The sequence below is a fragment of the Hippichthys cyanospilos genome, chromosome 3, assembly GCF_059441005.1.
Source record: "Hippichthys cyanospilos isolate Australia breed blue-spotted pipefish chromosome 3, RoL_Hcya_1.0, whole genome shotgun sequence".
Lineage (NCBI taxonomy): Eukaryota > Metazoa > Chordata > Actinopteri > Syngnathiformes > Syngnathidae > Hippichthys > Hippichthys cyanospilos.
This window is the reverse complement of record NC_142371.1, coordinates 19,383,053-19,410,637: the sequence shown is the minus strand read 5'-3', so window position 1 is coordinate 19,410,637 and position 27,585 is coordinate 19,383,053. Positions and strand designations below refer to the sequence as shown.

Below are 27,585 nucleotides of genomic sequence, written 5' to 3'. Positions count from 1 at the left end.
TTTGGTAAACTGCAGTAATAGTTCTTCTCGAAGGATAAAGGTCCTGTGCCTGAATAATTCTATGTGTGTGTTGCTCCACCAATTTTGTTCTTTTCTCACAATAATGCGCTATTAAGGATCCTAACTTTCTGTAGTTCATTGCCTCAGTGTCGTTGTTTTGATTTGAAAGCATCGTTTCACAACATTTGCATTTCTACATCTTAAGTGGTTCCAAAACAGGAAGTGAGATGGAAACTCGTGCCTATCTATAATGAGAGTTTTAATTGTCAAAAAACACGTTGGACGTCATGTAATTCTTGTTAATTTATTATTATTATTCATATTAGACTCTTGAGTGTAAAAGGATGCCATTCAAAAGGAGCATTGAGAGTACAAACTCAATCAGAAGGGTTAACACGGTCAGGTGGGAAAGAGGGTGGGAATGAAATCTCCAACATACCGTAATATACACAAAAAAACAACATCTCAGAGACCCAATGTTGTGCTATGCCGTAGATAGAAAAAAAGTCTACACACCCCTGTTTGAATTCCAGGTCATTGGTGATCTAAAAAATATTGAGCAAGGAAATTAACTTTAGAATTTTTGACACCCTTGCGACCTACGACCTGTGCAACTCAAATGAAAACAAAGGGAAATCCCAGCTAGAGCAGCGGTTCTCAAATATGGGTGCGGGTACCCCCGGGGGTAGTCGAGATTTTACATAAAACAAACACGTGCAAAAATCCTTTAAAAATGATCATTGAAGAAAAACAAATTTTATGTTTTCTAGTTTATTCAAGTTCATTATTTTAAAAAGCCAGATATTCACCCGTACGAAAATGGTTCCACCCAACTTGTCACGCTCCACCTCTCGTTACCTGTCAACTAAATGATTTATTTTTGTGAAAAGATCTCATGTAATCCCAGAACACTTGATGTTTAATGTTTTTCTGTGGACAAATATTTCTTCATAACTATTTCTTTTTGAGAACAGTTCTGACACTTTATGTTGATTTTTTTTGTGAAGAAATATTTATTAATAATTACATTTTTTTGTAAACAGATCTCTACTGCAATCCCAAAAGAGGACAGTTTATTTTCATATTTTTTTATGAAGACAAATATTTATATTTATTTCTTTTTGAGAACAGGTCTGACACTTCATGTTGATTTTTTTTTTTTGACAAATATTTATTGATAATAATTTTTTTCTTTTTGATAACAGATCTCTTCTATGATCAAAAGAGGACACTTGAAGTTGATTATTTTTCGTGGACCAATACAAATGAAGTTTGACAGGTTCTAATGTTTAATAAATCACACCGTGATGGCGTGTTTTAATTTTTTTTTTCCCCAAAATGGCTGAAAAATGACTTCACAGGGGGTGCATCACTGAAAAAAGATTGAGAACCACTGATCTAGAGGACGTCAAACCAAAAGAGAGATAATTGCAAAAATGTGCACACCCCTCAATCTCATCCCGAGTTCGAGGAGGGTGTGCACACTTGTGCAACCACGTGATCTCACTTTATTTGCGTTTCAATTGCGTTGCATAGCATGACGGTCAAATCCAGGCCGAAAAATATTTTGAAATGATTTATCTGTTGTATTAATATCACCTCACAAAAAAGAGGAATTTAAACAGGGGTGTGTAGACTTTTTATACCCACTGTACATTGTTTTTATTGCTATGTACCTGCTGCAAGGGATTTGTAGTTCTTGAAGGGATCTCCGCTCAAACAAGGCTCTCGTAGCCCTCAACCATGGTGATTATTTTTCTTTCAAAAGAGAAATGATTATTATTCAGATATAGACAGTGAAGATATACATAATACCATAAGGTAATACACAGAAAATACAGAATTACCACCTATAAAAAGTAATAATAAAAAATATATACCAAGTGAGGGGGAGGACTGCATAACCATTGACAGAAAAAAAAAATGTGCTTTGTTGCTACGTGCCAGTGCTTTTTCTACAACAATTTCATATTTATATATATGTATATAAAACAACTTTCAAATAAACGGGTGATACATTGAAGAATATAAAACTACATAACGTAGTCACGTCAATATCATTCTCCACTTGCCTCACCACTGTTCACAGTTTACACAGTTTGGACAAACAAGGGGAGGGTTTGCTTTCACGTGTCCACAGTCCTTTTTTTTTTTTTTTAAATCAATAAGTGCTTCTAATCAATTGTCAGAACAATAATACTGAGTGGAACCGACGTTATACGCGACGCTAAAGCCTTCCGTTTGTTTCCTTTGAGATTAGTTTCCATTTGTTTTAAAGTGTCCATTCATATGAAAACTAAACATTTTTTTTGTTTTCTTCTTCTATACATTTGCTAAGAAAAGAAAAATAGTTATCAACGTGAATACAGGTTCCTCGAATGGGCGGGGTTAGGGTGTGATTGACTTCCCCCGTAACCAGTCAGCATGCTGGGAGAGTACTGCGGAGGAAGAAAAAAAAAAAAACAGCACACGTCATTCAAACGTGGAAATGTCATCTGTAATGTCTAACTCGTAAACATTTTGAATCTTTATACTCGGAGTAAAAAAAAAAAAATGTTAAAGGCAAGACCCCCACTGCCACGCCAGTCTACTAATGCAGAAATGGGGAACTTTTGACCAGTCAAAAAATTTGCGAGTACAGTGGACCCCCACGTACTCGCTGTTCGGTATCCACTGACCTATTTCGCCTCATGGCATCAAAAACTACAATTTCTCCTGCGCAGACATATTTCAAACACGGCGGTCAGTGCGTGCGTGACCCTGCGAGTCGCACCGTGCTCATACATCACTGCATGTGTCACTGCATACGTCACTACAATGCTGGTCTGCTATTGGTCGGCGTCACGGTTCCCTAAGATACTGGTCTGCTATTGGTCGGCGTTTTAGTGCTTAATTCCAACTTGAATTGGTTAGCCACGGGTTCCAAGATTGCTAATGATGTTAAAGGGACAGTGTGTAAAATTTTCATGAAAAAGGAATAAATTAAATGATTGTAAATTTCAAAAACTTGCAAATGAATGTGTTCTGAAAATCCAACAGTATGTTTTAAAAATATTTATAGGTCTAGTTATCATGAAATGATATTACATGGGAGGGGTGGCACTTCCCCAGAGGCGGCCACGTTTGTTATAGCCATGGAAAATGGTAAATACAGCACCTGCAGCACCCCCTGCTCTCCGGAATGAAAATCGGCCGATATCTTACACACTATCCCTTTAACGAAAGAAGTAAGAAGATGATTAGTATGGAAACGAAGCTGGAGATAATCAAGAAATACAAAGAAGGCTAGGCTAGGCAACCCTCGCTAGGGATTAGGGCCGGAACTAGCTCAAGTCATGTCACTCAAAGGTAAATAAATCCTTCATATATATTTTATTTATTATGTTAATTAATTATATACATGCACATTATACAAATTTGATGTTTTTACCTATATATATATATATATATATATATATATATATATATATATATATATATATATATATATATATATATATATATATATATATATATATATATATATATATATATTGGGGAATTACGGTATTTTTGCAGCTCCAGACAGATTTTCTTTGTTGTTTTTTTTCGCTTCAATATTGCTCTTCTAACATTCTGGGCCCTGCCCTATTAGAATAGAGGTTCCCCAGTCCGGCACTAGTGAACGAGCGTGATGATCAAATGGCACAGACAAGAACAGAGGAACTCACAGAGGGGGGTGGGGACTGCCTGTCAGTCAAGGGGAGGCTCTCATAGCCAGGGTTGCCATTGGAGGAAACGTTTGGAGTCCTGCGCAGAGAGAGTAGAAAGAGACAAGGGGAGGAGGAGGAGAGGAGGGATGGAGGATGAAGAAGACACGTCGAGAAAGACAGTGGCGGTGGCACAGGAGTCGAGGGCAGGTAAAAAAGGGAAGAGGGAGAATCAGCGGTTAGAGATAAAGCGCACAAAGCACAGCTCTCGCCCTCTTTTCTCACTTTTAGTAGGCGTGCATCTCCTCGCCTGACTGGAGCTGCGCTAATCTGCATGCATTTCACTTTGAAAACCCCGCAAAGATTTTTTGGAAAGTATTGGCGCTCGGCGGCGGAGTGGACGCGCTAAGATAAGATGTTAGAAGTGTGAGGAGTCGTGAGGAGAAAAAAAAAAAAGCCAGGAAAGATCACAGTGAGGAGACGAGTGAAGAGGAGTGATGTGGAGGGTGGAAAAAGGCCGCACCTAGATGGGATTTCTTGCCAATTACCCCCCCCCCCCCCCCCCCCCCCCCAAAAAAAAAAAAAACCCACACACAGCAGTGTTTTTACTAGGTGGAGATCGCAATTTCGAGGGAAGGAGGGGATGGGGGTAAAAAAGTGGGCCTGCGCGGTCTGTCCGGAAAACACTCGAGACAGACGGACGGATTGGACAGACACACGGGCAGACAGACGGACGGACAGACGGACAGACAGACAGACAGGCCTCTGCAGTTGTGTCCGCTCCTCTGTCTACACTGTCGTCCATGTTGACCTGTCTGTGTGTCTGTCTGCGGGGGAGCAACTAGTCCTGCGTGTGTACCAGCGCCAAAGATCGCTAACTGTCTCTCACATGTGTCCTACATTACTGTACAACTTTGATATAATGAAGGGGGGGACGTGGAATTGAAATGCAGGTTGACCGGACGCAACATGAGGTACACCTGCACAATCCAGTGAGAGCGAAAATGAGAACTTGGATGGGAAAAAAAAGTGGCTAATGATGCTTGGATGGATATCTACGACAACTACAATCCGCAATACTATTTCGACTATGACAGCAACTAAGACGAATACTACTTTTACCACTACAACTACCTACTCCTGTTTTTACCTTTATTTCCTCTCCTCCATACCATGTTCAGAATGTGAGTTTATTCCTTTATTGATGCTTCATTATTACTGCTCTTATTGCCCCATTACTGTGTGTTTTTTTGCCTACTCTAGTATTTAGTCTATTGTGTGGAATGTAAGTCTAATTGTGTCGTGTTACTATGCATATGATAATACAACTCTTGAACCGACAACTTTTTTACTAGTGCTGTACTTCTACCTCCACATTTTACATTTTACAGTACTTCTATTAATGTTCTATTACCCTTAATTATACTAATTCAAATCACCCATAAAACTACTACTACCTTCAGTAATATTTATATTATTGCAACAATTTCTACATCTCTTAAATCTATTTCTACTACGTCCAACGCTATTTAGATGTATTATCATTTGTACCTCAATTAAAATCTCTGCTGCTTCCACCAATAAGTCTTATTACTATTACTATTATATGGACTACTACTTCTACTAAGTATGTGACATTTTTTCATGGCACCATTTTCATGTGATCAAGTCAAGCAGCGTGTTTGTGTTCCTCTGAAAAAAAACACACTATGGTTGATTAAAAACATGTTTTCTACTTTCCTTTTTAAATCTAGTGTAGAGAAATCCTCTCTCCTTTTCAAATTTGTGATTTTCATGAAATATTTCTGATTATCGCAGGCGCAGAGGATTAGCTTATGTTTGTCCGCGCAAAAAAATTGTTGAAAAACAGCTTGCGCTTTGTTTTTTTTAAATCTATGTATTATGCCTAATTTTGAGGTATTTGTGGACACGCAGTTGAAGTTTCATCCGGTTTGTACAATGTCGAAGAAAATTATACGATGCTGAGCTTTACGACGTCAGAAGTCATTCGGGTATTTTTGCCTAAAAATAAAAACGATCACCAGCCATTCTAATGTTTTTAGTTGGAAACAAAGGAGTAACTTTACCAGTTTTGATTCTTTAAATGTGATAACTTTCTTAACAGTTTGTTTCCCCTTTTCAAGGTTGTTTTAGTGACACCAATCTTGCTGATTAAAACAAATGATTACATTTTTTTGACACATACAGTACCTACTTCTACTCCTTCCAATACTTTTTCAACTAAAATTTTTACTACTCCTGCCCCTGCAACTTTAACCCTTTTGCAGTATTTTCGCCATATTTTTGACCATTTGACCTATCCGTCGTGGCACACTCCTGGTAGTGTGATGAATAAATAGTCGTGCCAAATATTGTGACCATCTGGGTGAAATTTCAGCTCCCTGGTGTCTTCTTTCAATGCTTTCCCTTTGATGTGATATACCTTTGATGTCAAGATCAAAGGATTGGACAAAATACCGCACAATAATTAAAATCCTTACTAATACCTAAAGATGAACGACAAGGTAGCTAGTTAGACAGCTAGCGAGCTAGCTAGACAGCGAGGGGAGGTTGGTTAGGAAGAGGAGCTGTGCTTGGAAAGCTGGACAGCTAAATAACTAACTAGCTAGCTGGCTAAACAGAAAGCCTGCTGGTTGGTTTAGTACACAAGCTGCATTCGGAATGCTAGAAAGCTAGATAACTAACCAGTTAGTTAGCTAGCTAGACAGCTAACCTGCTGATTAGTTTAGTACACAAACTGCATTTGGACAACTATCTAGCTTGTTTACTAGCTAGATTGATTTAGCTGTTGTACACCACAGTCAACCTGTGATACCCCGCTTCAGTTGGATTTCATTAGATTGTGCAAGCATACCTAAAATTGTGGCTGGTCATTGTGTGTAAAATGTGAGTCTACATATGATTGGCATGGTTTCTGGACTCGACTGCAACATCTGGAAGCTTCTGTTTGTCTGTCTGTCTGTCTGTCTGTCTGTCTGTCTGTCTTGCGTGTCCGTGTGTCTGGTGTTACTCACGGGAGGGGCGGCGCGCTAGAAAAGGGGGGTGTCCACCCGGCCCCCGGGTAATTATAGAAGGGGGCCATGGCCCCGCGCTGAGACCCCGAGGCCGTCTGTCTACGTGCCTGATGGGAGGTGAAGGGGTCCTCACTCTCGCTGTCCGAGTCCTCGTACTCTTCCGATTCACTGGTGAAACGGTGCCCATGGAAGAGAGAGAGATGAAGATGTGTGAGGATGAATGGCTACTGGAGACAAGGTGGATAAAGATGTCAAATTAATAAGATTTTGGATTCTTTGGTTTTGCATTTTCATTGTATCACTATTGTTTTTACTTGATTTAAACATACATGGAAGACACTCGATCGTGACAACAGACCAAAATAAGGAATGATGCTGATGAACAAAACAAAGTATCCACCCACTAGAGGGCAACATTTGACTTTTTTGTTTCTGGTCCGTCATTTGACGGGCGCTGGTCTCCCTCTGTCTGCTATCTATCTATCTATCTATCTATCTATCTATCTATCTATCTATCTATCTATCTATCTATCTATCTATCTATCTATCTATCTATCTATCTATCTATCTATCTATCCATCCATCCATCCATCCATCCATCCATCCATCCATCCATCCATCCATCCATCCATCCATCCATCCATTTTTTTTTTTTTGCTTGGTTTTAAATGTCTTCCGTCCCTCACCTTGGAAAGCTCCTCCAGGCACCGGGCAGCGAGCAAAGAATGGCAGTGAAAGCCAGAGCCGAGAGGAAGGAGTAAAGGGAGAGGTAGAGCAGTCCCTCCATCCCGTCGTAGCACAGACCTTTCAGTGAGTCGATGTAGTCCTACAAGACGGACATGTTCAATAAGATTTTAAAACCTAAGTGCTGGTCCCACTGGGAATTTTTTTTACCTTGTTGAGGCCTCGACAGTTCAGCAGCGCCACCAGCTGATGGAAGTTGCCCTCTGTGCTGTTGAGAATCTGTTGAACATCCCTGAGTGATTTCTGCAAGCAAAAGTGTCCCATTTCAAGTACATGACTAACCGTTATTTTTATTTTTTTTTTCGGCATGACTGGAACCCACCTCAGCTTTGGGGAACTGTGTGAGGGCGTTGCGTTCTACACTGGAAAGGTGTGTGTGGATGTTGGACAGCGCCCTCTGCGACTGGGTGAGGAGCTTAAGACAGAGCGGGAAGATTTATTGATGCGCATCACAGTCAAGTAATACATTACCACGTTAACTCATTCAATGCCAGCTGTCGCAGCCATTTAAAAAACTAATTAAATTGTGGATGAGAGTGAATGAGTTAAGAATGAAATGGAGCTCGCTACCTTAAAATATTTCAACGCAGTAGTTTTTTTTTTGCCGGCTAAAAAAACACATTTGAGTAAGCCTGGTTTGTGAAAAAGTAGAAACAGCAACAGTCTCACTTTCATCTGTTAACCCGCTTTTAAAATATCTCGCCAGCCTATATGGAGCAGTTGAGTGTTGCTAGCTTCTAATGCTGCAGCGTTTAGTGCCACATAGCTTGACCTCGTCCTGAGAGTGTACACTAAATAAGCATTTTTTTTTTTTGGTTCTCGAATTACTCAAGGACTTTTTTCATCCCTATTACGAACCAATGAATACATTGTGATATCCATTATACTGTCATGTACAACAGAAGGAGCAGTACAATGTCTATTGAACTGAAACAAAAACGTAAAAAAAAAAAAAGTTCTTTTTTTTAACCTTCCATTTGTCATTCCTATTCAGTATGTTTTCAAGGACAGTATAGAATATTTTTTTTTATTATTAATTAACACATTGCAAAAACGTTTTGCTGGGTTAAATTGTAGCACCCACCCCAATTTGGCTACTTTTGCTTGACAACAAGCAGACAGTTTATCAAATTAATCAAAACAAAAAGAAGGTACAATTTTTAAGTACTCTTCTCATATTTGGGGTATTTGATTTAGTGCCATAATGCTCACCAATGGAATATTATAAAGGTGGAATTCTGGATACAACTCATTGTTAAGATTTCCCAAGGGTACCCAATGCTGTGCTAATTCCCGTGTATTTTCTACGTAGCATTCTCGGTACCTGCTGGAACGGGCTGTTCATGCGTCGACTGCAGGTCAGGTAATAATCCAGCACATCTAAACGGCAAATAGAGCGAGAACACAAAGGAGGTCATGTGGGATTATCCAGCATCACCATACACAGTTCCGCTAATGTGGGCACTATTGAAGATAAACAACAACAAACACCAGTTTTTTTTTTCTCTTTACTGTGGGGGTTACCTGCGCTGGTTCCCGTGTTGAAATTTGTGGAGTTGAGAACAAACATATTTGGATCGGTGCAGAAGTCGCTGAGGGCCTGGTAAAGCAAGAGAAAAAGAAAGAGGGGGGCGTAAAAGAGATGTTAGCAGACACGCTGACCGAGTGACATACTTCCCTTCTGACATATCTGACAGGATGCAGATGGCGCGCTGCCACAAATTGATGCAACACTGCTATCCTCAATAAATCTGCACCAGCCTCTCGTAGCGCTCCATAATGTTCAAAAACTGAAAACGTCACCTCTTCCCTCACTCTGCGAGACTCGTATTGCATTACGTTGCATCAAGATTGAACGTCTGGATGTTTTTTTTTAGTCTAGTGCTTCTTAAATGGAAGTATGTGGACACTCTTCTGTGGTTAACTGAGAACCGAGCAATAAGAGCAGTGGCCTGCAAAGGGAAACGCCGACGGTTTGGTGTCCCGCAGGATGCATTAAAAGAAAACTTTAAATAGACAGCAAAATTACTGGGGCCAGTCAAAACACATTTGTACAATTCCAGGCTTAAAAATGTCAAAAACTGTTTTATTATTATGTATTCTGTTAAATCGGTGGTCCTAAAGCTTTTTTCATGATTTTGTTTGATGAAAACATTTTTGTAACTGAGTATAAAAAAGAATTGTAAAAACTATAGAAAAACGGAATAAATCCCATTTTTGTAATTTCTTCAGATTTTCTTGTGTTCATATTCACACATTTTTGGCGCATTGAGTTAGGTATGCGTCAGATTTCCCACATTGTGAGCAGTCAGTGAACGCTGCGGCAGTGTAACGTTGAATGCGCCCAAAGCAGTTGATTTTCCTTTTCCTCGCGACGCAGCTCATCTTTTGCCATAAATACCTGAAGTTGCACACCCTCCGTGTGCAAGATTGTGTGCATATGCAAAAAGAGCACAATTCATAAACGAGTCAAATGGAATACCTTTCCGTGTCCTCTAACCGGTGCACTCTTAATTGAGTCAGCTGGAGACATCTTAATCTTAATATGAGCCTCTCCGTTTTAGTAATATTCCTGCGTGTGAACAAGGATGGACTCGGCTGTTGGTTCAGTCTGCTTGCTTCTTTTATTGAAAATAATGCCGTAACAACCTCAGCTAAGACAAGCTGCTGTTAGCTGCAACTGCACTGGCTGCGAACAGCCAACTGTCGTCCGTCCTCTTGCTTGTCCCGAAGAATAAAAATGCATATCTGTGCGTCAAAATTCTGCTTATGTGACTGAATTTCATCACTGAATGTTTTTGAAATACTATATTAGAAAGCGTGATATTTCTCCTTGTTGTTTTTCTATGGGAGCCAAAACAGATAAACGGCATTTCTACTTATTTCAATAGTGAAAGATGATTTTAGCGTTGTAACGTGACTGGTGGTGAGAAATTTGCTCGGCCGGGAAACCCCGCTGTATGCATCCACCAGTGGAGGGAGCGAAAGTACCACAGAGAAGTTTATTCCGGCTGACAAAAAGTGGCCACCGAGGACAGAAGAAACTGGGCCGGCCCACAGCGAGTCCTTTGTTTCCTTATCACTAGCCAGGGACAGAGCGTCTCTGTGTGGACTAACAGGCTTTGGGACATCTCCCACCAGCTCCGCATGACACAAAACGGGCAGCAGAGCTGAAAAACAGCTACGATTTGGCCTCTTGACACATTCTTTCAGAGAAAGCCAGAAACGGAAATGAAATGCTCTCTCTGTGCGCCGTTACCAACAAATGTCAAGAAAGGTTACCACTTCCTCTCGTCTGAGTTTCGCTCTCACTCGATTGTGTTTTTGCCACTTTGGTGTTTGATCCCAGTGAAATCCCCAGAGGGCCCGAGGAGAAAGCCGCTGACGGTTTGCGGCCCGTCCTCCTCGTCTTCCTCCGTCTTTCGAAGTCGTCCTCCCTCCGGCTCGGCGCGCTCCCCTTCATCTTCCATCTTTACGTCTCCGAGCCAAACGCCCACGCAACCAGACGCCGCTCGTGCACACGCGCATTGAATTTTTAATCTCTGCCCCATTTTTCCTGCCTTTTTGGGGCTCTGCCATCACTGCGGCGCTCCCGCTGAAAGTCTCGTTTGGACACAATGGGTGCGGAGAGCGTTCGGATGGCTGCGCTCGGCTTGCCATTAAGGGTCAAACTCCCAAACCTCTTTGCATTCAGTAGCGGAAAGTAACAAAGTGCTTTGTTGATTTTCTAGATAGTTGTTCTTTACTTAAGTATTATTGTATTGTAGTAGTATTGTATTTTAAAACAGTTATTACGACTGACTGTTTAAGATGTAAATAGAGAAATGTAAAGCCATAGAAATGAAAGCACAATTGAAAAAGGAAAACATGAGATTCACTTAAAAATATGAATGTAAACCGTCAAACCCAATAGTAAGGCCACAATTAATTTAAAAATATTCAAATGGTTTTGCGCCAATTGGCCACACAACTGGTGTTACTTCAGTTGAATATTTTTTAAATTGATTGAAGCCTGAATATTGGCTTTGACGCATTACGTTTTTTTTGTCCCCCAAAATGAAAACTCGCTGTGGAAAGCGCATTATAAGGCACACATAGCTTTTTAGAAAATCGAACGTTTTTCCGTATGCGGAAAATACAGTACTAAACTTTACGAATCACTGGGTGAGACCAGCGGTGCTCAACCGCCGGTGCGCGGCCTGTTACAAATCCAGGCTGCCCGGACACATTGAAAAAATGTATAATTTTCTTCTAAGATCGGCAATGTACGTTAGCCACAGTTCAAAAAGCACCCGACCCGAAACAAAGATTTACTTTGACTTAAGTATGGAGTGAGAGTACATTTATCGCCACCATGTCTCCATTTTCTACTTGTCTTTTCCCCGGTGCGGTTTTGCCAAACCCACTCACCACCACGGTGGCCGTCTCCAAACCCAGCGAGCCCCAGCTTAGGAAGAGAGCGAGCCAGGCCAGCACCGTCATTCTGCGGATAAAGCGCCAACACATCAGAAAAACACGTCTGCACGAAAAGGCAAATTTAGTGTGCGTGTACACACAAAATGAGCAGCCATCGCGCTTGCTTGGCCAGTCCCAGCAGGATGAACAGACACACGATGAGGTCGAGCAGCAGCAGCATGACGTATGACAGCCACCTCAAAAACAAGAAACGACAAACATTTTCCGGATTTTGTTATTTTTTCCCCCCAAAGACATGCAAACACAGCACTTTGCTTCTTGAGGACAAGAATGTGTGGTTAGGATGTTGTGGGGAAAGACTGTTGAAGTGCATCATTTCTCCTCGGCGTGGTTGGTGTATAGAAGATGCACTCAAGTCTGTTGTGAGGTGGATAATTCTTGCAATGCAATAATGGACATTTATAATACAATTGAGAAGCATTTGTTATCTGATTTTAAAGCTGTAATGTGTGGTTTTAAGGGAAGCGGTGCCATTAAAAGGAAAGTTTTTGAATGGACGCAAAAACAAATGAAGACATAACACGTTATGTGTGCTTTGGTTGAATTCTTAAAAAAAAAAAAAGTCTATTAAAACTTTTATAAGGGTCTATTCAAACTTTTGAGTTAACGCCCTGACCAAATTTTAACAGTTAAAAAAAAAAAAAAAGAGTACATTTTATGAGCTTCAAAATGGTGAAACTCAAGCCATAGTCTCCACTTTCAAACACAATGGGCCTATTGAAAATTAGTCTTCAAAAATAAAATAAAAAGATTACTGAGGCCATAGTCTGTATTGAGAAAATTCATCAACATGAACTAGGACTGTAACAGGGGTGAAACGAGTCCTCAAGTACTTCATGTAACTCTATTCGAAATGCATTTTTTTGTGCCTAGGGGACGCATTTATTTACGGTCAGGAACTGTCAGGACTTTTTTCTACAATTTTCTATAATTAAGCATTAAAAAATTGACATGGAGATCAAATTAGAACTAACTTTAAATCAAATAAAAACAAACTTAAAACTCAATAGGAGATCTGAAGCTACGCTGCCGACAAATCCCTCACCTGTAGTCCTCATTCATCATTAAGGCGTTGGCGGCCCAGCCAGGAGAAAAGGGGCCGGGCAGCAGGCCGCCCGAGGGCGAAACAGTGGGGGCCACCGAGGGCGGCACCGGCGTCAGGGGAATGATGGAGGCCCCGCTGACGCCGCTATCATTCCCCGGCGTAACATCAAAGCTGTACCGAGCCACGGAGATGGAGGACAGCAGATTGATGACGTTCTCGGATAACCGCCGGCAATTCCGCGTGGAAACCAGGAAAGGTTTGCTGCCCGTAAACATCTCCTCCATTGTGGTCAGCGGGCCCGAGACGGACAGCTGCAGACCGTTGATTGTGTCCGAAATCTGCGGAGGGAGGACGCAGAGGAGGATGTGAGTGAACCGCAAATTTGGGATGATGTCAAATTGTGGTGGGGATTTTGGACAGACTGGAGAAAATCCTCTTTTGTGTGAACCGCAAGTATGCCTCAAGCACTTGGGAAAATTGACCAACTCATTCACCGTATGGACAAAAGTCTTGAGTCACCGCATAGTGTCCCCCGACAACCTTATGAACAACTGCATGCTTCCAACTTTGTGGTAACAGTTTGCGCAATGTGTTTGTGTTTAAGTGGAGCAGAGCAACTTCCTAATAGCGCAACTCTGATCAGATCAGCAGCACCTGTGCTCAGTGGTCCTTAAGGTCATAAAACATTCAGCGTAGTTCTATTTCTTCCTTGCCTTGCGACCGCGCTTAAAAGCAACTCGTTTGCACATGCCTTACTCTCTATTTTGACACCTGCTTTGATGGCGATCAATGATCTAAATGTGTGCTTCTCAACTAGGGATGAGTCAAGGCATTTTAGGGCGTACGCGAGGTTTTTCTGCAGGCTTTTTGCAATTAGTAGAGTGACACACTAAAACTCTTTGACCAGGGGGGGAAATCAATCAGAGAGACATTTGTATGCCATTTTCTCTCACACTCAACACACACACACACGCACACACACACACACACTGGCAAGCTGGGTAGGGATTCTGCATGACATTTTACTTGCGGAGAACACCACTCACCAGCAAATCGATGGAAGCTAGCGTGTAATTGGCTGTGAGAAGAGACGAGGTCAACTGATACATCCCATCATTAGCCTCGCTGTTGCCATAGAAACCGATGCCTATGGCAACACTGTAAAAGAGGGAAGGCAGAGGAGAAAGGGGAGAAAAAAAAAAGGAAACGTGAAAAGACTGTGGGAGGTGTGCGCGCATATGAGAGCAGATAGCGGAGGCGTGAAGTGTAATGTGTGAGTGTGCGCTTGAAAGGAATGAGACGGCAAAGATGATACGTCCTCGTAGAATGCGCAAATAAACAACAGCGGGAATAAAAAGCTCTCCGATGAAAATGTTACCCAGAGCGACATGTTTATACATCGTTCTCTTATTCAAATATTCAGATTAAGGCTGGGGCCAGATGTTCATCAAATCCCCCCCCACCGAAGGCAGACCAATGGTACGACCCAATCTCTCATATAATGTGACCCAGATTAGAAAGCGGGGGGGAAAGGGAGGAACGTCTGTGTGTATTCTGCCCAATGCGAACGTCACTTTAAATCACGTCGGCTGTTTTTTTGTAGCCCAGACAAAAAAAGCCACCATCTGTATAAGTCAAACAACGATTGATTTAATTACAGGACACTCCGAAAGGGGGAGACACGAACCACATGTATAGTTTGCATATGATGACATCATTAGGATCCGCCGTGTACATCATGTTCTACATTAATTCAAATGGTGAGGGGATGGATTACATTGCAGTATTGTGGTAGAGTTCATATGTGAGCAGGTGGTTTGATATTTCGCAATATGTGGAGAACTCCGAGACATCAGAACAGTTTACTCATTCAGTGCCAGGGACGTATTTTCACGTTCTTTAAGAGTCCGGACATTCAATCGCAGATTCAGATTAAGTTTTGATTTAATACCTTAGTATCTGGTAATTATTGTCCTTAATTTACTTAAGTATCCATTTAATACTTTAAAACTATTTATGGCAAAACGAAGTTGAGCTGCGTCGTGAGGAAATTGATAGACAACTGCTTCAAGTGCATTCAATGTTACACAGGCACTGCGTTCACTGACAGCTCACAACGTGGGACATCTGAAACACAATGCGCAACTAATATATACTGTAACTTATGAATATGAACACAAGAAAATATGAATAGCTCAGGAACATGAGATTTATTCTGTTTTGCAATAGTTTTTACAAACTGTTGATGCGTCTTATACACGGTAACATAAAAAATACCAGAATTTGACCCCAAAATTAAGAGTACATCCTTTACACAGGTGTGTCTTATATTTGGGGAATTACAGTAGTTAACAGTTGTTGAAAGCTGATTTATATTAGCGAGCGACCGATTATCGGAACCGATATTTGGAAATTTTACGTATATTGGTTTCAGACTTTTTTTTTTGTCCGACCGACCGTTATCATCAATGCTAAGAACTGCTAATTGATTGCTGCATTTTGATGGATGATTATTGTTTGTGTAAAGGAAAGGTTTTCCCGATAGAAGAACTTTTGTGGGATATGTGGAATTTTAACATGGTTTCTGCAGGTATTAACAAATCTAGTACACTGCTTTTTAATGCTGTGACTGGAACGCTGAGATTTCTTTTCAAATTAGTAGCAAATAAATTGAAACATGAAAAAATTGATTGCTAAATTGTGTTAGAGTCTCCTTAGCAAATGTTGTGAGCCTTTATTGTGTAAAAAGGTTGCTACTTCCTTGGGAAATGTTGCATAAATGTTACTAAATCAGTTGAATAAGTGTTTTTTTAAGTTTAAATGGATCTTTGACATCTATAACTTTTGCCTCCTTCTGAAACAGGAAGTGTAAATAATCAAACAAATAAATGTGTTTCATCACGTCACGGGGTGCGGTTAGCAAACAGCAGCAAAACATGAGCGTCAGATGTCAAGTGCCCCCCCCCCCCTTGTTTCTGGTGACTTTGGTGACTAAAAAACACATGATGACGATGATGATGACGAAGGCGACAACAACATGTGATTCACAGCTTGGCTGCCGCCGCTCAACTTGAAGTAAATGCCTGCAGCTGCGTTGTGTTCGGTGACATCAATGTGCCAGTTTATCATAATGATATCACTTCCTGCTTTGGATTCTTTTAATAGAAAAAAATATATAAACCGACTGCACTTAGTCACAATTATTTGTTTCGGGGGACTTTTTAGGATTTGTGATTACTTTTGATGACTTTTTTTTTACTTATGATGATTTGGGATTATGAGAAACAGTAGCAGTCACTGCCAGATCAATAAAAATGGATTTGTGACGAGTAAAGCTTTCAGTGACGCTGAAGTTCACGTGTTCACTAACAGTCCAGTAAAAATTGATCCTTGACGTCTACGGTAGTGAATGAGTTGTTGGTGACAATCCTAACAATAAAATGAATGGGTTTTGTTTGCTTTGTTTCGCAACTCGTGGACAACAAATAGCAGACGCTATAGCGCATGGGTGTCAAACATATGGTCGGCGAGCCGATTCCGGCCCAAAAACATGTTTAATCCGACCCGTGAGATGATGTTGTAATGTAAAATATAAAGGTTGACCTGATTTTTTTTCAATAAATGAAAAACTTGCTAAATGATTAATAGTAACGTTAATAGTGATGTTATTAAAAATATTGTTGCTTTAATGTTATATGAATGTACACCATGATTTTATTGGTCCGGCCCACTTGGGAATAGATTTTTCCCCATGCAGCCCACAAACTTAAATGAGTTTGACACAACTGCTATAGTGGATTTAAAAAGTCTACACACCCTTGAGATCCAACAAAAAACTACATAATTTTTTTTAAGTAACTCTTGTGATGGTCCATGTGTACTTATTATTGTTTTTATCTCATTCACTGCCATTGACGGCTAAAGACGTCACAGATCAGCCCAGTCAAATTGGCTCTTTGACGTCTATAGCAGTCAATGGCAGTGAATGAGTTAAGCTGTTTTTTTTTTTTTTTTTAATAGTCATCTCTATCTGTATCACAAGAATTCCTCGGAATGCACGCTCGGAAATGTCTTCAAACCACAACCCACCACGATTGATCACTTCGTTGGAAAGAACTCACAATTCCATTAAGAATGATGATGAAATTTCCTCCCCATCTAAGAGTTTGAGATAGCGCATCGCCACGGTAACGCCTTTTGAAAGCATTTGCCTCCTCACCAGCATAACGTGACAGACGCCACGGCCACCCATGTGACGCAGCAGATCCCTCGTCCCTTCTTGCCGCTGTAGCCGTGACCCGTGCTGCCGTCTTCATCCTCCTCCTCCTCCTCGGATCCCTCGCCGCGGTCGCCACGGTGACAACAGCAGTAGTGGATGAGGAAGGACAGAACCACCAAGAGGGAGATAACCAGGGCGATAGCTGATAAACTGGACAAAACCAGCAGGGTCTGAGGGAGAGGGACGGAAGAAAAGACAATATGAGCGGGGCGGTTCTGAAATATGTCTTTCTGATTGTGTTTTGAAACATTAAAATATTCATCCTCTCGCTTCTCCAGCAATGTAATGTATGACTCTCATTAGCAGGAGACATCAGAGATTTAAGGGAATATAATGCGTTGTAATTTAACACACTCAACAATTCAGCTCATGTAACTGTATTCATAAACTAGCACTTGAATCTTCATCATTTATCTCAAGAATCTTTTTTTTAATATACTACAGTGCATTTATTAACTCACTCGATAACAAAGACATACTGTTAAATATCTTTCAAGAGCCTCTGCATTCAATTCCAGGTATTCATTCATTCATTTTTCAAGTGTAAGTGTAAAGAAGGGTTACAAAATGTAAGACATTGAATGTGTTAAGTTCAGTCCTGTTTACAAGAACTTTTCTGTAATGTAGTAGCAATGTAAGTTTGCCTTTAAAGGAGAAATTTACTCCATTTTTTTCCTTTTACAATAACAGGTTTTACGCAAGCCCACGTCTAAATGCATCACTATGGTTAATATTGTGTCTGTGGAATATAATTTAAGCAGCAAAATCCACACATGTTTATTCATCTTAGAGGGCAGCCATTTTGCCACTTGCTGCCGAATGAAGATGAAATCCCAGTTGCTTTGAACGGCCAATCACGGCTCGACTTACAAGTATCACATGACCCGACTCAAAAAAAAACACTTTCTATTAGGGTATCAAGGGGTCTAAGAATATTATTTGTTTTATCTGGCCCACATTGATGTCATTTTTCAAAATGAACCCACAGACATGTTCAAGAATCTTGAAATTTCAATGAAGAAAGTCAAATCGGAATAACAGACCGGTTTGCTCAAATTTGTTTCGACGTAAAACACAACGTCAGGCGAAAATCTAAGATTTTCACCTCACCCAAATAGTTGATGAAAGTTACAGAGGACACCTCAACTACGAGCTCACGTCTTGCGGCGGCAGCGCTCGGATGTCACCGAGCCATATGGGGCGCCCGATCGGTTCATAAAGTCAACATTACTGAAATGCATTTTTCAGCGCACATCTCCCCGTATTATCCGCCGCTCCATCTGGCCGTCTGCCACTCCCGCCCATTCCTTCGCATCGCCACGCTCCCACCACCTTTCTCTCTCCCCCACTCCACCCCTCTCGTTTCTTTCTATCTATCCACGCCGCCTGAATCTCTATTAATAATCTGTGACCTACTTAAATACATTGAGTGCGAGTGACTCTCGCTCACTGCCGCCGCTGGCCGGCTGACTGGCTGTGAGCCTTCCCCGGTCCCGGACTTCTCCTCAGCAACCTCCTCGCATTACTCATTCCCTCTCTCTTTGCCTTCTCGGAGCACTTTAAGTCGCTTTTGTCTTTGAGTTCTGCAGGATGATTTGCGCACTCGCTCTCTCTCCCTCTTGTTTCAGCCATCTCAGCGCCGCCGCCACCCACATCCTCCCTTTTGTGCCGCGGCAAAGTCACAAGCACGCACTGTGAGACGGTTTGTTTAAGACGGGCGAGACCTTCTATTTTGCATGGCGACGTGCAGAAATTCGGATCCGGGCAGCCGGAGGCAATTTGGATTTTTACGCGCAAGTTGATAGCAGGCTGCGTGCACGCACAGGAGCAGGTGCAACTCAGTGACCTAGTAGAAGAGCGTTGAAAGGAAAAAAAATGACGTAAGATGGTGGATATGTCAGGGCATCCCTCATGCGGATGAAATAGCACTCTGCAGAATTGTACTTTGAAGCAATATACACTAATAATACGCTTGAAATGTAAACAAATTCCTGCAAGTCCTTACAAAGAAAGGTCACGTGTGATTGTTTTTCACAGGGGATAAAGAATATATGCCAGTGAGGATTTTTAGACTGTCTGTGGAAATGTATTGCTTCACCATTTGCGTTCAAGCATTTGGTACTGTGAATTAACACGGCATCAACAATGCTAAATTTGTAAGCCCATCAATGGTGTTTTGCAGTCAGTTTTAGCATAGCTAGCTGACTTGACATGTGTTGTGTTTTACCCTTCATCCGTCCAATTAATTGAGTTTTTTTAAAAACATTTTGATTTCTGTCACTTGAGTTTAAAAATGACATATTTCAAATTGACAGTGCAGAAAATACAACACAAAAATTTGGGGGGTGCTGGTTGGGTCTGTAACATTAATCGAAAATCAGCAGAAATGTTGATCGTTTTCCAAAGTAAAAGCAGATGTTTGATTTTGATCCTGTATAATGATAACCTGACCATCTATACTAAAGGAATCTGAAAATATTTTCTGCCGAGGATCTGAAATTCGGACCCCTCAGATAACCTTAGGTCTTTAGGTGATTAACCGATTATCAAAAATATTCACAGATTAACTTGGGAATTGATTATTTGTCAATTAATCAGACAATCATTGTACCTCTAAACGACAGTGAACTGATTTATCACATGTTGCAGGGTTTTTTTTTTTCAAATTTTTTCTGATCACTATTTTGGTCTAACGCTTGTCTATTTTAGAGTGTAATTCCACTGTCGACCACTAAATGGCAGCACATGATCCAGGTTGAGAATAAATTTGAAAGAACACAAAACAGGAAGTGTTTCAGCATAGCTGAGTTTTTGTTAAAAATCATTGGCGGTCTTCTAGTGTAATCCACTTTTTTAAGCCTAATGAAAACAATAGCTATAGATTCATCATAACAATGTACTAGGTACTATTTTTTCACATAATTATTGATGTATATTTGATACGTGTATAGTTTAGAACAGAGGTGTTCAAATGGGGTACGCAAATGCACTTCAGGACGTAAGTGAAATGTTAACAAGGTTCCTGCGGGTATCAACACTTGTAATTTTACGTTTTTAGTGCCATGGTAGGAACAGTGTTTTTGTTTTGTTTTTTAATTTAGAACAAATTAATTGGGACATATTGCAACAAAGTTGCAAATTGACATATTGAAACAAAGTTGAGAATCACCCATCGAAGAAATAATACACTTGGAAAATAAAAAATATAGTTGTGGTGCGAATTATGAACTGTGATATAGTGAGGCCTTCATTTAGTTTTACTATTACAGCCAGAACCTTGGAGGACAACAAAAACTACAATGTGAGCCATGATGAACACATGTCTGACACCCTTGACTCTTGCATTCAGGGACATCTAGCATGACATCGCTGAAACCGCAGTGAGTGCAAACTTGACGACTTCAGTGCTGAGCTGAGTGTGTGTGTGCGTGCGTGCGTGCGTGCGTGCGGTGTGTGTGTGTGTGTGTGTGTGTGTGTGTGTGTGTGTGTGTGTGTGTGTGTGTGTGTTACCTGCTGGTACTCCCAGCTGTCAGGGGCAAAGAGGTTGTCCCTCATCTGCATGGTGAGATCCAGCCTAGGGAGAGCGTGACACATCCGCACCCACAGCGAAGGGGTATAGCTGGGCACCGTTGCCATGGCAGCCATTGTCCACCGTCACTGGATCCCCTCCTCCACCTTTATGGAAGAAAGCGAGACAGAGGTGTTACAGTAGCCAGCATCGCAAGTTGAAGGTCCTCTTGCGGGCACCGCTGAGCCCAGAGGACGACGAGGTCAGCGGGCAATTTTTACGGCAGCCGCCGCCCCGCCTCCACGCGGCGCGCGGTGTGGATAATTTAAGAGCGGCATCACCTGAGAGATGCCAGGGTCAGCTGTAGTTACATTGAAATAACTCACGGGGGGAAGAAGCACAGTTTCCAGAGTGGAGGTTGCTAAGCTTCAGCTTCAAGTCGAATTAGTGATGATTAAGGATGAATAAATCCATAAGGAAATGTCATGATTAGAATTAAATAGAATATAAAGAATTAAATAATTCGGTCAAACGTTTTGCTTGAATTCAACATATAGCATGCTGTTCATTATTGAGCCATTTTTAGCATTAAAAGGTTAATATTTCGTCTTTATCTTATCTTTGTCTTTTCTTTAAAGACACATATTTTCACATGTCGGGGGGGGGGGGCGTGGATGACCCCAGGAAAAAGGCTTTGGTTTTGTCAAGTGAAGTGTAATTGCAATAAAAGAAGAATTTTCATCATTTTTATTTTATTTGTTTTTTTCAGGCACTTTGATGCACTTTTTTTTTTAATTTTTGTTTAGACTAAGCTGTAAACTGTATAAATGCTGGAAAAAGTAATTACAAGTTGTTTAAAGTTGATTTATATTGCTTTTTTCTTGTGTTAATGGTAAAAAATGAAGTAGGTTTAGGTAGACTTATACAAGTTTTAGAGATAATAATCTTTACTTTTTTTTATGAACACAGTGATGACACTCGTGGCCAGCACTCCTCTTAATTTTATGCTTACTGAGCACTACAGTAATTAACTCATTCAGTGCAGTGAAAGAATTCTCATCTTTTAAAATAAAAAAATATATATAATAAAATTCTGGTCAAATATGTTTTTTTTATGGAGAAGAGCTGACACCCTTGACTAATGCTAACCTGACATAAGACGATTGCACTCTGTAGTGCTAATTGCGACCATTGGATGGCAGTGTTTCCACAACACAGCTGTTACGTGCATCAGTTATGACTGAAGAATGGAAGTCAATCTTTCACATGCCAGCACCCATATTTACAAAGACATAGCACACAATTTTCTGTTGGCCTTGAAAGGTGAGTGAAAACGCTAAATATACTGGCTCTCTAGAGGTTTCCTTTTCAAATAATGCTTGGTCCCGAAAGAGTTAAGTGTGACAATTTGCTCTCGATACCTCCGAAATATGTGATCACTGGGTTGCCTTTTCCGATAAGGCTTGGCACTGAAAGAGTTAAAGGGCTGCATATAATGATAATTTTAATAATCGAGTATTCTCATTATGTTGATTATCAGTGAATTGTATTTTATTTATGTTTTTAACTTTCGTTCCATTAAAAAAACGGGACGATTTCTCAGATTGACCGTGCAGGAAATAAAAATTCAAAATTTTGCTCAAAATTAGGTAATGACAAATCAGGTCCGGTGACAATTACAGTGACGGATGAAAATGACGGATGAAATCTACTCTCCCGTCGGGCTTAGGCTGTCGTTCCTAAAATGTTTTCGTCATTTGGCGGCCCGCTGGCAAAACGGACGATGCCCGTCAGTAACGAAGGATTGTCCGCTTCTGATAACCAAACATGGCTACACGTCCAATAAAGCTAATGCAACATCAACTGACTTATATGGAGCGTTATGAAACAGATGATGAAACTAATGGTTAATAGTTCCAGAATCATATTACAATACATGACAGCTTTTGTTATTTTTGCACAGGCTGTACGCCATATGGCCCAGGATGGCTTACATAGAGCCTATACGGGGTCCCTGAAGGGCCACGGCAAATGTATTGCGGAGAAGAAGGCAATTTTATGCAAACAGGGCAAGACAGAATTTTGACTCGAGTTGTCTACTGTTCGGTTCTTGATGTCTTTAAAGCTGCCCAAGTGGGCTAGAAAGTAGGGTAAATACAAAAGGCAAATCCGGTTAGCTAAAACACACACTGGGATGCAAAAAAAAAAAAAAAAGGGGGGGGGGGGCAGCGGCTGAGACGGAGTCTGTTCGGCGTCTGATACGAGCGTCGCCGAGTATGAAAAGGCACATTTTAGGACGGCACAGAGCGCTAATGATGTTTGCGTACAAAGCATGCACGCAAGTCTGAATTTTAAGAATGTTACTTCAAATTAAATGTCCGATTGAACTGTTTAACATGGCTATTATGTATTCCACACAACAGTCAATATTCACACAGAGAGGAGCCTTTCACCCTCCCCGTTGAGCCACACAGTTATTTCATTGTGCGAGATGTCGCCCAAGATAAAAAGTTTGGATTCAGCCAAACGTCAAAGCCAAACAATTTCCTCATTCAAATTCTATGATGAGTTTTAAAAGCTCTCTTGGGTCACAGGCCGGCTGGGGCTAGCGCTAAGCACGTCGCAATAAGCTTGTTGGTCCTAATGGTTCCGGAAGACCAACTGTTACAAATCAAATTGTTGCCAACGCTCCATTTCACTTATTAAAATGGGAGCGGAAAATCATTTTTTAACACACGTGGCAGCCAAGCTCTACAGGCTGGTCTGAGATGTGCTGAGAGGCCATCGGGGCCGTTAAAGGGATAGTCCACTTGTTTAGCAAGAAATATTTAAGATTTGGAATGAAATGTCACCATTAAATTCTTTTCATCTACTATTAATACTTTAAAAAACATTTTGCCACTTCCCGTCAACCTAAAATGACATCACCTGTAGTCTAGGCTCAGCTAACGACGAATCACAGCCCACCTGTTGATCATGTGATGTTCACCAGCTGAGATGTGATTGGTCGTTATCTGAGCCCTAATATCGGCTCCAATAATTGGCATCCTTTGCTAATAATCATCATTTTCATCGGTTGAAAACCAACAAATCAGTCAGTTTTATTCTTTACATTGAATGTTGGTGAAAAGTTTAATCACCATACACCGAAAATGCCAATTTTTGGTGAAAAAAAAAAGTCAAGACACATAATTTCAATTATTTTCCACAATGGTGACTTAGAACTTGCGCAACTCAACTAAACAATGAGGTCTTTGCGAGAAACAAAATTAAACAAAAAAATAATGCACAAATATGCACACACTTAAAATTGGGATCTGGTTGTGTTCCAATGAACGAATTAATCTTATGTTAAATGGGAGTGAGCGCATACCTTTAATCACATCCGATTAAGTTTGGTTGTTTTAGTAGGCTTTTCCTGCCATTTTCTTTTCTTTCTTGTAGAAACCTACAAATTGCAAGTCCAAAGTGCTTCCTGTAAATGCATATAGTAGGTAGCCGGTACTTTAAGATTTTTCCAACCCGCTGGGGAAATCCTGCTGAATTCATGGTTGTCTTTCCAACGTCACAAGGAATCACTGCGTGATGAGCACAGGTCACATTTTTATTTGAATCATGAGTGTTCAGCATCGTTCTCTCATTTTGATTTACTTTTGACATTTTCTTCTCTTAGGTGATGTAATGGCTCACTTGCCTGACTCTGATTTGTGCAGATCAGCAGGGGATGCACTCAAAAGCGACGATGTGAAAGAGAATGGTTATTCTGTCTCTATATGTCATGTGATTGACTGGCAACCATCTTATCTAAGACTGAACTGGATTAAAGGTTTTCAAATGTGGGTATGAGTAACCCTAGGGATATGTGAAGTCACTTTTGAGGTACATGAGATTTTGACAGGTTTTCTGCACGCATCAGCAAATCTAATTTGATGCTTTTCAATGCTTGACAGAAGAAGTACAGTTTTCTTTTCAAATTAGAAGCAAATTAATTGGACCACGAAGGGATTTACTGGTAAATTATATTACAGTGACCCATTTGCAGAAGGTTCCATGCCTTTATGTTGTTAGGTTTTATACAGATGTGTATTGTGATTAGCGATGCAATTTTCCGACATTTAAAAGATGATCTTACACATTCCGTCTTCTGGAGTTGCTGAGTAAAAAAAAGCTTAAGGATAATACTACAAATGTAGTTCCAAAGTTCATCAAACCAGACACAGATTGCCTAGCACTTTTTCTTTTTTTTTCATCCCAAAATGCTTTGCAATGATTAGGGGGTACTTGGCTGGAAAATATTTCACATGGGGTACAATATATATTAAAAAAAAAAAGGTTTAGCACTGCGATTTAAATAAAAGGGACGTATGGATTTTCAACACTTAGACTGAACGTTTTATTTGAGCTTATTGGCTGGCTCCTAATAGTCTTGAATGACTTTTAAGGTCCAAGTAATAATTACTCCAGTCCTTGAGAGCCGGTATGCTGCATGTTTTCCAAACTTCTCTCTCAAGTACACCCGATTCAAATGATTAGGGTCAAACATTATTAGCCTGCTAATAGGATAATCCTGAATCAGGTGTGTTGGGGAGAGATAACTAGAAAACATACAGGATACCGGCCCTCGAGGACTGGATTTCGCCACCTATGAAGTAATTGGACAAATGCCCAACGGGATACAATGCAGATGCATTTATGCATATCCATTTTCCACGAGTGTGTTTGCAACATTTGCAATCCTAATGTGTACCTGCAACCTATAAATGTATTTGATTTTTTTCTGAACGCACACCAGCAAGCTTTGCATCCGCTGATGTGCAGCAAGATATCAACAATATTTTTATATAGTGAACTAAAGGAATGAGCAGACCAGAGGCTCCCTGTCTACACGACCGCCTAGCTAAATGCAGGAAAATCATTCGCGGTGATGGATGGCAACATTTTACACAGGGGAGGTGACAAATCAGGCATTAAAATGTCCTTATCAAACAGTGGAGCGTATAATAAAAAAGGAAAATGGGAATCACCTGTTTGCTGCTTTTCGGAAAGTTATTGGGCCAATCTAACAAGGTGATGATGGAAGCGAGGGGCGGAGGTGGGTGGTGGGTAACAGCAGTTACTCAACGCTTGTCACACACCAATAGCCTCACGTTGATGCGGCGTCCCCTGCCAGCTTGTTACCGCGCCTATTGCATAAGTGAAGACGAATAAATGCGATTCGGAGCCCGCTCGATGACCGACGGCGGCGGGCTACGGGATTGCGTGCGCGCAAATCCACGGTTGGAGACTCTAAAAAGACTCCATGATGTCTGAATGTGCAGCTGGTTGGGAGGAAAGGGCCATTTTGTGAGGCCGCTAATGAGGACAGCGCAAATCAAATGTAGCGAAGCTAGAATGTGTATTATGGTTTCAATATATTTCCAGATCACACACTTGACCTCCTATTCACATTAGCCAACGCGGTGAAATCGTAAGCAGCGCTTCGCAACAACCTTTTACGACCGCAATTTACAGGAGGGCATTAAAGGCTTATGACACACTCTATCAGCTGGGGGAAATTCATTAACATCTTGTGTGTTTACATGCTTCATCTCGTATGCAAAGCCTCCCTGGCATCCGAATACCTCCGCGTCCATTTTCGGTCGACTCTCATCTGCGTGATTAACATCCACTCCTGACAGCGCGCGCTCTCCTCGAAAAGTGAACGCGGCTGACCGAAGGGAAGTCGGCGCAGTCAGTAAGTCAGTGCAAATCAGTGCGTGAGGGTACGACGCTGCAAGTTGACAGATACGAAATAGTCGCCACCTCCCCACCAAAAAAAAAAAAAAAAAAAAAAGAGTGGATGCAATGAGAGCGGCAGCATCAATGCAGCATTTACTGCATCTCATTCCAATGATGAAAGGAGACATGAATTAGATGTGACAGGTGCAAAATATGCATGAACACAAGATCTTAAAAACGATTTGTTTCTTAATTGCATCCACACTATACCCCAAAAGCCATTAACCCATTCACTGCCGGACGAATTTCAATTGATTTTTGACTCATTCAGCTGTCAATGACAATGAATAAGTCAACTTCTTCCTGCCAGCCCAGTATAAATGGATTTTTGACGTCTATAACCGTCAATGGCAGTGAATGACTTCGAGAAAATCTGTCAGCAAGATTGATCCATTTCATACCTCTGACAGTTGCGTTGGAAGGCTTCTCCTTTTTCTTTCCCGCCGCTTTTCGCCTCCGCTCGTGAAATATTTACCCCCTCAAAGAAGTATAATGCCAGCGATCAACGTCTGATGCTCTTGCAAAAACATCCTGCTGAGATTAAAAAAAAAAAAAAAAAAAAAAGCTTGGGGGGTACATGCCAAAGAATTAGTCAAAATGTGGCACGCGGCTTGGCAGTTAGTGGAGAGGAAGCGAGTAATTCTTGCAGCTGCTGAAATATTAAATAGCCAATAATTGTATGCTTGTCGGGTGACAGTGGAGAGCCGCTCGTGTTGATGGATGGGAGAGGAGCTCTCAGTGAGGGCGAGCAAGCAAGAGAGCAAGAGAGGAGAGAGTGAGCGAGCGAGAGAGAAAGCGAGAGAGAGAGAGAGAGAGGGAAAGGGGGATTAAGATTGAGGAGACACCCCCCGGGGACTTTTTATCGTTTCGTTGTTGCTCTGTGTATCTTAACGCCCAAAGATAATTAATCGGTTAACAAGGATTTAACGCAAAAGGGTCTGGGGCTTGGTGAGCTGCTTCTGATCCCCCCCCCCACCTCACTCCTGCCCCACATCAACCTGACCAATCTCCATCCGGAGCAGCGGAATGAA

General features: G+C 41.1%; 1 protein-coding gene across 4 annotated transcripts; it reads right to left on the bottom strand.

Annotated features, from left to right (window-relative positions):
* Positions 1–285: 285 nt before the first annotated feature.
* ttyh1 (tweety family member 1) lies at positions 286–27,321 on the bottom strand. Of its 4 annotated transcripts, none has more exons than XM_088409846.1 (15): positions 26,956–27,319; positions 20,779–20,943; positions 17,209–17,438; positions 14,036–14,147; positions 12,990–13,327; positions 12,025–12,120; positions 11,879–11,951; positions 8,993–9,068; positions 8,793–8,848; positions 7,791–7,883; positions 7,619–7,711; positions 7,411–7,550; positions 6,725–6,892; positions 3,711–3,789; positions 286–2,438 (listed from the first exon to the last, which is right to left on the bottom strand). In XM_088409846.1, the coding sequence occupies exons 2-15, from the start codon at positions 20,911–20,913 to the stop codon at positions 2,355–2,357; spliced, it is 1,773 nt and encodes a 590-aa protein (XP_088265972.1). In that variant the 5' UTR covers positions 20,914–20,943; positions 26,956–27,319; the 3' UTR covers positions 286–2,354. The 4 variants fall into 4 exon arrangements, with proteins under 4 accessions (XP_088265972.1, XP_088265975.1, XP_088265973.1 ...); XM_088409849.1 differs by having other exon boundaries at positions 6,832–6,892; positions 26,956–27,317; XM_088409847.1 differs by lacking the exon at positions 3,711–3,789 and having other exon boundaries at positions 26,956–27,321.
* Positions 27,322–27,585: the final 264 nt, after the last annotated feature.

Bases quoted from the DNA above. Each gene is read 5' to 3' on its own strand.
- ttyh1 (XM_088409846.1), bottom strand. From the start codon at position 20,913: ATGGCTGCCATGGCAACGGTGCCCAGCTATACCCCTTCGCTGTGGGTG. The intron at 11,952-12,024 runs GTGTGTACACGC...CTTTATCCGCAG, and splicing joins GCGCGATGGCTGCTCATTTT to AATGACGGTGCTGGCCTGGC. The intron at 8,849-8,992 runs GTAACCCCCACA...TTTGCCGTTTAG, and splicing joins CAACACGGGAACCAGCGCAG to ATGTGCTGGATTATTACCTG.